This window comes from Styela clava, chromosome 14, assembly GCF_964204865.1.
Source record: "Styela clava chromosome 14, kaStyClav1.hap1.2, whole genome shotgun sequence".
NCBI classification, from domain to species: domain Eukaryota; kingdom Metazoa; phylum Chordata; class Ascidiacea; order Stolidobranchia; family Styelidae; genus Styela; species Styela clava.
The window spans coordinates 348,827-361,845 of record NC_135263.1 but is presented as its reverse complement, the minus strand read 5'-3'; the positions used below and the strand labels follow the sequence as shown (position 1 = coordinate 361,845).

The 13,019-nt window shown below is 38.2% G+C and overlaps 1 protein-coding gene across 1 annotated transcript; it reads right to left on the bottom strand.

The window, feature by feature from the left end:
• Positions 1–770: 770 nt before the first annotated feature.
• On the bottom strand, positions 771–11,925 carry LOC120340446 (uncharacterized). Its single transcript, XM_078119896.1, has 10 exons — positions 11,738–11,925; positions 9,453–9,567; positions 6,992–7,051; positions 6,323–6,399; positions 5,510–5,676; positions 4,386–4,527; positions 3,607–3,645; positions 2,995–3,017; positions 2,053–2,179; positions 771–1,611 (listed from the first exon to the last, which is right to left on the bottom strand). Exons 2-10 carry the CDS (start codon positions 9,482–9,484, stop codon positions 1,280–1,282), a joined length of 999 nt encoding a protein of 332 aa, XP_077976022.1. The 5' UTR covers positions 9,485–9,567; positions 11,738–11,925; the 3' UTR covers positions 771–1,279.
• Positions 11,926–13,019: the final 1,094 nt, after the last annotated feature.

The following is a 13,019-nucleotide window of genomic DNA, read 5'->3' as shown; positions in this document are numbered from 1 at the left end:
GCGTTAAAGATTGAATCTAGTGGGAGATAATTATTCGCTGGACTACTCATCGCTGTAAGGTGGTTTTCATAATCATTGGTCATTTGCGGCTTTCTCCTCAATCAGGTCTATGCATCTGAACAAAGAAATGGTTGGCTAATACCACACCAGACTGGTAATCGGACGAGAAGATTTGATATGTTCAAGCCGTCTTATGGCCTTTTCTTGAGCTCAAGACTAAATTATCGATAAAAATATGTCTAAGCGGTTTCGTAATCCCGAAATCTTGAAACATTCATTCTCTATCGCACAGAAATGTCAGTCATCTGCTCACAAATTTAGTGACTAGTTTCGACTGTTAGTGTTAGCTATTTCCAAACGAGTTTTAGGCTCAGACAGAAAGCAAAACTTGATACAGCAAGGCATTAAGCTTTCTTAACAACCTATTAAAGAAGTTTCAATCATCTAAAATTTAATTTTTCCTTGTTTTTACAATCCAGAGCTAAAATCTAAGTCAATTTTTTGTATTGTCAAATTTCGGCAATTATCGATTGTGAATTTCTCAATACCTCATTTTAGTCTTAATTAGTCTCAGAAGAAATCATAAGTCTGCAGATGAATTGTTTGAAGCGCTGTTTTGTAAAAAGTGCTCAATTTGAAATAAACACTGCTCTATACAGACCAGCACTTCATTATGGCCAAGAAATAGAGAAGCCATAATTTGTACACGAAACAAAAGCTTTAACATTCATGGTCCTGATAGAAACAGTCCAGGGAAATGAGGACAAGTGTCCTTGCAAGAGGCAGATATTCTTAAAATCATCAATTCGGAAAACCATTCAGTTTCGTGAGCGTAAAGCAAAGAAGTAAAAATTAAAACGGAATAAAAAAATAAGTCAAATTACAGCATTCCCGAAGTATGTGAACCAAGATGGTGGACTCCGGAACGTAGTATGTGTACCGGGTTAGGGTTAGGCCAAAATTTCAGGTACAAATACTACGGAGTCAATTGGGTAGTCCCTAAACTTGAGGAAAATTGGAAATAAATTATGGCTTAACCCTAACCAACTACGTTCAGATGTCCGCCATCTTGGTTCACATACTTCGGGAGCACCCAAATTACAGCATTCAGTATCAATTACTGATGATTTTGTATGGGATTTCATTTTCACACTGAAAGTGAGAAACCCAACAAGACGCTTCCAACGCAGTCAACCAACTAATTGTGCTGTCGTACGGAGGTCTGGCATAGGAATGCAAGCCTATTGTAAGATTAGGACTCTTATACTTGTATGAGAGATCAGTTTGCAACTACAGGAGGAGCCGTGCCATTGTTTTCAGGGGCCGTGCCATAGTTTTCAGGAGTCGCGCCATTGTTTTCAAGAGTCGTGCCAATGTTTTCAGGAGCCGTGCCATTGTTTTCAGGAGACGTGCAATTGTTTTCAGGAGCCGTGCCATTGTTTTCAGGAGTCGTGCCATTGTTTTCAGGAGTCGTGCCATTGTTTTCAGGAGTCGTGCCATTGTTTTCAGGAGTCGTGCTATTGATTTCTTCTTGATATGGTAATGAATCGTCGTTGTCTGCCCCAACCTGATCGAGTACTGCCATCACCTCCGGTTTATCATTGTCGATCTCTGGAGAAGGGGAATATGAGAAAATAATTAAATACTACATAAAAAATACCAAAGTTGTCCACTGACAAACCTAGGGTGGCGATTTGAACTTTGATATAAAATCGCATAAAATTTGAATAAACAGATTGTAATTTTCAGAATCCAAATATCGCAAAGTGAAGCAAGACTTCATAAAACTTCAAAGAAGTGCTCGATTATTGCCAGTTTACGAAGTCAAATAATCTCACAATTGCAGAATATCAAAGAGTCACTATTCCCCATCTCTATTCCATCATTCATGTTTCAAAATATTAACTTGGAAGGAACTCAGAACAGCAGATTTCTGTTTTTTTGCCATACCTGGTTTGGAGGGAGGGGATATATATTATCAAAGAATTAGTAAAGATAATGCAGGAATATTTCATTCCGAGACTATTTCAGCAATTCGAAAGGAGAACAAACCTTCAGCGACGTGTCTTCTCTTTGCTTCTGTCTCTCCGTCATCATCTTGATCACGACGTTGTCGGTAAGAATCTCGATCTCTCTCACGACTGTTGTCTCGACTTCGACGACGCCGTTCACCACGATACTGAAGTTAAAACATCGGTTCACTCAGATTTTCTGAAGGTTCACAGTTGGGGGTCAAAATGCGAAAAAATGAACAACTATGTCAAATGCATCAGGGAGTATTATAAATTGGGCCGCATAAAGTTCGCAAAAATCAATCAGAGCTCCCGAAAGTATGTGTACCAAGATGGCGCACAACCTGAACATAGTATGTGTACCAGGTTTCGGTTCAGGTTGTGCGCCATTCTGGTGCACATACTTCGAGAGCGCCAATCAATCAATATTTCGAAATATTGAAGTTGAAGGGCCTATTTGATGCTAAGAGCTGAAACAACAGTTTTTCAAATTTCCAATTCTCTCCTAATACAAAAATATACCATCTTGGATAAAACTAATTCTGGAGACCAACATATCGTTTCTGACATCCACATAATCAAAAAGCAAATGGTGATCAATTACATTTTGTTATACTACATCTTTGCTCGGTGCAAGCTAACAAGCCCTCAGCTCAAAGTCGAAAATGCTAGTAAACGCAGATTTTCCAAGAGACATATTTATATATATTTATTATTTCAAGCATACGGCAAACCTCTCGTCCTGTTACCATGTCCAGTATGTGTTAACAACTCATGGTCATGGATGGCGCAGGAAGCTGTAGCTGACCATGTGAACCACAATGTGTTTTGGGTTTTGATAATCCATGCAAGACAATTATGGGCTCAAGATTCAAGGCCATGTTCTTCTTGCGGTCTCTTTAGTATTCCGTACCATAAAGGAATAGTCACCCTCGTACCTCAGCTCATTCAGGTGGAACGAACATAAAAGAATGTGAAATACCTGGTCTCTGTCACCATGACGATCTGAAATGAAAAATTAAATGAATTTAGTTTTGAGTTTTATTTGAAACTGAGTTTTTGGTACAAAACAGGGATGACCAAACAAGAATAACCTACAATTCTGAAAATAATCAAAAATATATTCTCACATATTAAATAATATTTATATTTTAAATTGGTTGTGAAATAACGGAGGTTTGATTGATTTCTATTTTCTACATATTTCAATAAATAAGTAATATGATTTATATATTTATCCCGGGGGAAAGAAAAGCTTATTTACATGGCGAACCACGGCCTCTCGTCCGGTTACTACTCCATGTTGGGTATGGGATTTGCAATCTAGTAATTTGTTTCACATTCATGGAATTGGGTGGAGGAAGCCGTAACCGACCAATGGTTACGTGAACCACTATGCGGCGATGAGGAGCCCAGCAATCTTCTCGAACCCACGCAGGGTATTATAGGTGCGAAACGAGCGTATTCCTAACGCTAAGCAAGATGTGCCACATTGCCAATTATGATTTTCAAAAAGGAAAAAATATCCCAAATTTTTTCCTAAATCTAGATTCCCAAAATAAAATGTTGAGAAGGTTTGAAATCTATAACTGACCTCTCCTGTTATCGTTGTCGTTTCTCTTTCTTTCAGAATCTGAGAAAATTAGAAAAAAATGTCATTGAGAGGTATTGGATAAGAAACTAATTCAACGGATGCACATACTCTGGTGTTCCACATAGAATACATTGATCATACTTTTAAATATGTATCTGTGTTGTAACAATTCATAACATAACTGAAGCGAACAATGCAGACATCTTAAATTCCATTGGTAGCTAGATAAGAACTATTCTCTGCGTATGCCCTATTTTCATTCTTCGGTTGAAAAACCCCATAGTATGATTCTTGAATAAGCAAGGCCAAATGGATACTTCTGCCTATATTGTTTGCAATCATTCAATTAATTATCACTTAATTTTGTATTATAATTCTTGGCGACGTTGAAAGTTTCAAGTTATGATTCAAAGGATTAGATTGTTGGTGAACGGAGTTGGTGACAGATTGTTGAAACGTGCGACTACTGGGCATACCAAGTTGGCTTACTTCAATGTATTTATTTTTTTTTTCAAATAACATATACAGTTCGACTTTTTGTTATTATTTTCTTGTTAGACTTGCTTATGGTTGCCGCTGCTCGATAACCAAATTTGGTTTCTCCCGCTCCCCTCACCCTGAAATGCTTTTTAATTATTTATTGCAATCTGTAATATATCAAGTGTGCTTTCAGTATGATGATGAGTCTCTGCATTAAACATGGCTTGGAACTATTACATGTAAATTTGCTGAAGGCAGCTATTGATGAGCAACACACCGATTCCTCTAGCAATAATTACCTTGCCCATTCTCTTCCTCTGTCTGTCGAAGCATCCCAAATCCGACTGGTAGACCCATAGCAGCGAGAGCATCAGCATCAACATCTTCTGCGACGTAGGCTCCAACTTCTTCCGCCTCTTCCTCTCGACGCTTCTTTAAAACCTGCCAATATGGACAGAGACAAATTATAGAGATTGGTTCGCTAGAACATTGGCAAGTTTTTATGTGCTCACAAACTATGTGCACCAAGATGGCGCACAACCTGAAACTAGTATGTGTACCAGGTTAGGGTTCAGGTTGTGCGCCATCTTGGTGTACATCATTCCGAAGCACCAGTTTTTATGTAAACATAGTAGCATTCTGAATTGACCGTTCCTAGCTGTGCAAATAATAATAGCAGTTAGTGCTTGTACAAAACTATATTTGGATACCAGTAAACCGCAGCATAAAAATACCTGATGTCCAAAATTCTCAAGGATTAAACACACACCTCCTTAAAGTATAGTACATGTGTGTTAGTGTTCAAATCTAAAGTGACACCAAGAATTTTTAGTTCAGTTATTTTTAGTTGATGAACCCGGTAGTCGTTGATGATATTAATTTTCAATACAAGTTGGCGGGGTTAATTTGTGAGCAGAAAAGCGGGGGTTAATTTGTGAGCAGAAGAGCGCCACAGTCGTCATGAAAGATATAAATCAGAGCTTACATGAAAAATTTATAAACCCGGTTTGTCAATCTTAATACTCCTTTATTGGCAGTGGGAAATTTGAGCTGTGTTTTCACTCCTTTATGGGTACTCCTGTAGTATGTGTACCAGATAGGGGTTAGGCCATAATTTTATTCTGATTTTCTTTATTCTAGTTCTATTAGGAGTTCGAGGACTGTTTTCACTGACTGCACTGACAGTTTAAAGTGCATAAAAAACTAATTATTGATGTTCGCTGTGGCACAAGACTCAAAGTGAATTATGGAGAAGTATCTTTGCGGACGTTCTAAGATAACTCATACTGACAAACAGTCAGCTGGTATAACGAAAATTAGTTTTGTGAAACTTTCGGAATTTAATTTCACTGTAGAATTTGGAACATTTCTCTGGAGTTCTGGTCATGAGAACTCATTTGTAAACAATCCCTGGAATACTCACCTCTTGACGTTTCCTCATATATTCTAATTCTTCAGGGTCAATTTCATCTCTATCTCTCTCATTTCGGTCACCGAAACCACCTCCACGACCTCTGAACCCTCCATGACCTCTGAACCCTCCACGACCTCTGAACCTTCCGCCTCCACCACTGCGACGATCACGGTTACCTGAACACAAACATAGATTGAAAATGTCTGAGAAACTTGTTTTGATTTTTGGCAAAGAGTAACTATTACTTCCTGTGAAGACCTAAACTAGGGAAGTATGATACTAGTATTCTAATATTAATCATTTAAAAAATGAACATTGGCACTTATATTTGAAAGAAAAACTCATTAGAAGTTTTGTATGCTTTTGGGTATTTCATCTTTTTGTTTGTTTTTGTGAGAGATACCCAAAATGTCTATACACTACAACAACGGTTCTCAACCAGGGCCACAGGAACATTTTGAGGATACCAATTAAAAAACGCCAGATTCGTTAATCATAAATTCATGTAAATTTAATTGTGGTAGCAATGAATGATGGTGCTGTTTTATTGTTACAGGGTGGCAATTGTCTTGTAATTTCTATAGAAGTGAACCCCTCATCTTGGGTTGAGGATCACCAACTAATCCAAGATATTCGGGGAGGGGTGTGTCCTCCCAGAAATTTAAAAATCAGCATATGCTTGATTGGAGCCTTGTTTGGAGTGAAGACTCCATAAAAACATCAGCTGAAGTAACTTCGAATTTCTCTCAACATCAGTGCTTTTACTAAGTCCCGCTCATAGCAAAAAGCGCAGGTTCGATAAATGTTTTATCTAATTTCCACCTCCATATTGATCTCTTCTATCTCCATAGCTTGAACGATGCCGTCTGTCATCTCTCCTGCGATCATCTCTCTCATATCTGTTGAAAATATGTGGGTTTGTCCGACCCCAGAAAATTAGATACTTCATACTGAGGGTCAAAGGTGAATATCACGGTGGAATGACAGTTTATCCTTGTTAATATCAAGTTATTTAATCGTGGCAGCCATTATCCCGCAATGCAAAGGTGAATACAGGGATGGCCAAAACTCAATAACTTACAATCCGAAATACGTTACGAAGTAATATCTCCAACATGTTACTTAATATGGTCATGTTCATCATATAAGCAGCCAATTTTTTTAAATTTAAATGACAATTCGAAATATCGAACATAATTAAATTGAAATTAATTTAACTATTCGATTCGTTTTGGTCATCGTGAATGTACTTATACTGAGACTAAACAGTTGAAGCGACAGGATTTAGAATTGAACGTTCGTTTTTAAAATTATTCTGACTTAACCGAAACAAATACTTGGTCACACAATTGAAACATTTAAATGATGCATTTTTGATGTGACCCTCAGTATGTTACGGCAGTTTCTGACTCCGGTATCAAACGTTGATTTCCTTCATGTTGGATCCTTGACCTGAAAATACAAACTTTATCGTTTCGTTGGAAATGTTACCTCCTGTCTCGGTCTCTTCTGTCTCGATCTCTGCTTCGATCGTTGTACCGGTCCCGACCTCTGCAGAAATGAAATATTATATGAGTTACTGTTGCACTTGGCGTTCAGACTTTCCATCAACCAACATGGGTCAGCAGGCTCGAATGTTGTGCTGCATAATGTTATGCAGGATTGCAAGTCAAGTTTATTTTTTCCAATCAGTAAAAAACATTAATAATCGAACACAAATTATGAGAATATGATAATCATACAGATTTAGCTCGTGAGCAACAAAAGGTTGCCGACCCCTGCGTTAGAGCATACTATATAACTGAGATGTCTCAACAGGTTTCCTCTCCTAAACATTGGATTGTCCCATTTGAGTTCAAGTACAAACAGCATCACAGAGATCAAGGCATTACAGGACAAAATATTAACAATCTAACAGAACAATGCTAGGTCCTTGAGAGTGTGGTTCAATCGCACATGTTGGTACTCCTGTAGTATGTGAACCAAGATGGCGGACACCGGAACGTAGTATGTGTACCAGGTTAGGGTTAGGCCATAAGTTCAGATACAAATACTACAGGAGTCACTTGCCTAGTCCCCGAACTCATAAGAGAACTAAAATAAGGAAAATTGGAATAAAATTTTGGCCTAACCCTAACCTGGTATACATACTATGTTCAGGTCTCCTGGTTCACATACTACAGGAGCGCCCTCAAGTTACCCAGACACAACACAACAAATAGTTATATAAACTAATTCTTTAAGAACCTCTGCAAACCTGTCTTACATGAACATTCCAAATCCTATGCATTCCATACACAATACATCTGGAATGTTTCCCTTTTTACAGTACAAGTAACGCCCGTTACTCTATTATCGCCACTCGCCAATTTTCACCACACGCCTTCAGAATCGCCCTGCTGCAGTCGCACTTTCAGATAGCGCTGAATATGAGTTGTTTTCGGGTTGCGACGTCATAAGTGATAAATATTAAACATATTCTGTCACCCGGTGGCGTAAAGACATTTCAATAAAAACATACATTTTTGTAAAATGTAAAAATCAGCTGATATCACGCTCGGCCAACTTTTTGGGAGGCCGGTAATTACTAATTAGCAGGCCAAAATTGCGCGACAGTGTTTATTTATTTTAGTTTTTGCCTAGTCAGTGTTAGATCGACGCTGAATCAAGTTTGAAATGGGAAGTGTTTGTAAATATCGTGCTGTTGTTAATTATTGTATCCGCAGGATGGCGATAATAGGATAAGAAAATTTTAGCCCGCCAAAAAGGAGAACCGAAAAAATCGTGAAAAAACAAAACAGCAATGCTCAATAATGTGAGGACAAAAACTAAAACGAAGTGTTATCAAATCTTTCACAGTAACAGTAGTCTCATTTAATAAAAAAAACTCCCGATTTCGCTGACCGCCAGATCGCCCCAATGTGATCGCAGAACCGCCATGCTACGATGCGCAATTTTTAATTTTAAATTTGAAGTGAAAAACAAATCTTGTAGGGGCCACATAACTGTTTGAAATAAATAAAAGTAATAACCTTCTAGCAGCAGTAACACTCCTTAATCACTAAAAATTTCATAGCAAATGATTATGTATTCAAAGAGAAAAGCTATTAAAAAAAAAGTTTGACATAAGTGGCGATAATAGGATAATCGTAGTTCCTATTATCGCCATACCCACATTTCCACTATATTCGTGAGGCGTCGCTATAGCAAATTCATTTCGCGACTCGCTGCTATTGGCATTTTTTTCTCCGATCTGTAGCTAATGTTCCGAGACAATATAGAGAAATTATTACCAGAAGTGGATGGACTTCGAAGGATTGTAATAAAAAATGGCGATAATAGGGTAACATACGTTAACTATTACTGAAATTTTTGTCTCACTAACAATTCTACGAGGTGACATATGACAGTTTGAGTTATGAGCTTTATTTCGAGTCACCTTTGAAATTGTTATTCAATTATAATGTACAAATACTGGGTTTATTTATTGATATTTATTTTCAGTAGTGACAAATGCCTGTCAGCGCTGATACTATGTCCACATTTTTCTTTGGCGCTATTCAAGCAATTACAGTCAGACTGTATTCATTTTTACATCACAATTTTGCTTGCCAGTATTAACGTAGTAACAGCATTTAATTCGATGGACTCAAATACTCTATAAATCCACATGTGCAGATTTATTTGTATATTATTATTTGCTTGAGCTGGTTTGAATGGGATTTGCATATTGATCCCAGGGGAAGGAAACACGATAAGACGGCTTAATCATATGGCGAACCACGGCCTCTCATCCCTGCATCAGGTTACCAGTCCATGTCGGGTATGGGATAAATTATTAATTATTCGTTTTCCGAAGCATGGACTTGATGGTGTAGGAATCAGAGGTGCAGTGGCGAGCGTATTCCTAGCGCATGTGACGCACCAACAATGAACACAGTAATGAAAATACCTGTCCTCGTATCTCCAATCGTCTCTCCCCATCTTGCACTTCTGATTGAAGCAGCGAACAAGATCCAAGACTGCGTACTGCACAGACTGTAAGACTAGTCTAACAATTCCTAAATCTAATGAAAAAAAAAACAGGATCAGAAAATTGACTTGGCTAAAGTTGGCCAGTTGAAAAATTTTAATAGTTATGCTGAAAGAGAAGTAAGCCGACAAGACAGCTTAATCATATAAAGCTAACATGCATATAACTGTAAGTATAAGTTTATTCAACTCCATAATCAGCAAAACAATAAAATGATAAATAAATAAAAACTGAATTTTAAACAAAACCTTAGATAAGGTTCAAAACGCACAGAAGGTGGAAGGTTTTGCCAAGAAGAAGTGGTACGTGCTCACTCACCTCAAAAAATCATCAAATTATATCACACACACTCACACGCACCCACCACACACACACAACTACTAAGAAATTACCTAAAAAGACGTGATAAGCTCATGGTGAATTACATACTGACATAGTAAACAAAAATAATAAACAAAGAAGGAAAAAATAATTTGCCACCCCATATCAATAATTTAGTAATAGTTTAGCCTCACCGACTTTTTTGGCATAGTCATGATTTTGCTTCACATTTGCTTTGGGAGCTCAACCATATATGACTAAAATAAAATTGATTTATGGCGAACCACGGCCTCTTGTCCGGTTACCAGTCCATGTCGGGTATGGGATTAGTTAGTCAGGTATTTGTTTTCGGAAGGATGGACTTGATGGTGGAGGAAGTCGTGACTGAAACAGCGAAAAGCGGTTCATAAACCACTCTTCGGCGCAAGGAGTCCAGCAATCCTCTCGCACATAACCACCCCTGCATGGGATTCATACCGTACCTGCGAACCCACTCTTACTCAGAGTAATAAGAGACGGGGTGGCCCGTGTATTCAGTTATTCCTAACGCTTAGCACGATGAGCCACACCACCGCGACTATCAATCAATCAATCAATCATTTATTTTGGTTCTCTGACCTAAACAATACAGAATGTAAATGGACAAAACAAAATGCAGAGATACCTGGGACTTGGGAGACGAGCAGAACTTAAAATAAAGTTAAAAAGGGTACAATGTATGTGCCCGTCCACCAAAAAATAAATAAAACAAACACAGAAAAACGCGATTTAGAATCGGGCAGTACTTTGGAAGCAATTTAACAAATACAGCAAATTGAAGTGGATAATTGAATTTAATGTATTATAATTATATCCAGCTGACAGTCTACAGAACTGCGCTGAAAAGTTCTAACATTACAAACTGACTGATATAGTGAACGCATCTTTCTTCTTTCATAAACACGCCAACACTCATGCCGATTTTCAACGAACTTCTATGAACATCTCTTGAAACTTGAGGCTTATACTTATCCTAATGGACCTTTCCCCGACCTTTGACCCCCAGAAAATTCTTCCTTTACTCTACCATTAGAAAATTTTCGGGGCTATTTTAGGATAGGATTTACATATTTATCCCGGGGGAGAGGAACGCCGATAAGACGGCTTATCCAGATGGCGAACCACGGCCTCTCGTCTGGTTACCATTCCAAGTTCGGTATGGGATTAGTTGTATTGTTTGTTTTCGGAAGCATGGACTTCATGGTGGAGGAAGCCGTAACCGACCAGCGGTTACGTGAACCACCCAACGACGGCGAGGAGTCCAGCAATCCTCACGCACACAACCATCCCTGCATGGGATTCGAACCTGCGAACCCACGCAGAGTAATTAGAGGTGCGGTGGCGAGCGTATTCCTAACGCTTAGCCCGTTGAGCCACACCGCCGTGCCCTGAGCCACACCGCCGCGCCTAACCTTTTAAGAGTGCCTTTGCGAGTTGGCGCCTGTAAAATGGGGTATGTGTTTCGAACCATCATCAGGATTCATCGCATACAACAATCTGTTTTTTTTAAGTAGCTGTAAATGAATTTTAGCCTAGTTTATCACAGCTATTTTTACCCTAATTTTTTATTACTGCAATTAGATTAAAACTCTTAGGAAGACAGAGTGATCAATTGCCTTAGTGAACAAACAATTGCGTTAGCACACTTGGTAAACAAACAATATAAGGTCAAAGCAGACAGCGTTGTAAACATTCCCCACTACTGTTGATAATAAATGAAGCACAACCGGTGTTAGCAAAACGATGTAATATCAACATGAGTTTACCTGGTGGCAATCATGCACTATTCTCCACTACTGTTATCAGTTATATTTAGATTCTGAATATAAATAAATTTTATTAACCATGGAATATCCCACGAAACGAAAAGTTGACAGAGAGTGTCGAGCATTTAACGAAGATACCGTAGTATTTTTGTAATAATCCGGCCCGCCGACTAGAGAAGTTGCCCACCCATGCTACAGATCCTCGAGTTTTCAGATGTTGTGCATCCACAAAATCCCATTTTTTCAAAGATATGTCACAGTCTAACCTTTTTGTGCAACACGGATTGCGTCGCGTAAATGCAATGTTGAACAAATCTGTACGTGTTCGTGAGATTCATTGTAAAAACATATAGGTGGGCGAACACGTACTACTTCTTTTATCAATACCTTTTCATCTAAAATCTGTACGCTTCAGACTTCACTTGAGGTTTTGTTTGCTTTCCCTATTCTATAATCAGTTACTTTTATTTTTTGTTTATCTATTATTTCATCGTCTATTGGAGTTGGAATAAACTTATACATATCATTTCAGCGACACATACCCGATCTTCATCCCCTCACACCGGGACATGAACGTGCCATAAACCAACTGACTATATTGTACATATAGTCGTTGTGTCATTTTGTCTTGTGTTTTTCACTAAAAATTTTGTTTGTATATCCTATTTCACATCTGTTGTCCTATTATAATGCAACAGTCCTAAACTGCTGTTATAATTGTTAGTAGGGATGCATGTCGCACATCTGTGTCTTAGGCCAGTAAGGTCTTGAACATGTATTCCGTCTCGTCTGTTTTACTGTTTAAATATTATGCAGATACTGTTATATAGGGTGACCATATTTTCAAGCACTAAAAGGAGAACACGTCGCATGGTAGGACCATATTTCACATGTGCCTGAGATATACACATTATATATGCTAAGTTCTCTAGAATTAAACATAGAAATGACAATAGACGAAGTGGCGAAGCAATAATGCATTCTTGTCGTGTCAACGAGCAACTGTAGCCGCAAGGTATGCACTCCGCTACGCTATCAGTCTGATCTTTTCCAAATCTAAAGCATGGATACTTTTTCTTCAGCACCTGGTTAAAAAAGTTATTTTTCGGCATAACTCACTGGGTCTACATAACCTAAAATTTTTAACAAAAAAGGAGGATGGTCACCCTACTGTTATTTTATTTGAGTCAAATAAACATACATACATACGTGTTACATATGACCTGAATTCCCAGCATTTTGTAATCGGTATTTTGGCTGCACTACATGCAAGTGTACTTTATGCCGTGCTAGGGTTTAGTCACAAGCACTAAAGATTAAGCAACAATTTTGCTCCTTCCGTTTTGTTTTGTATTTATTC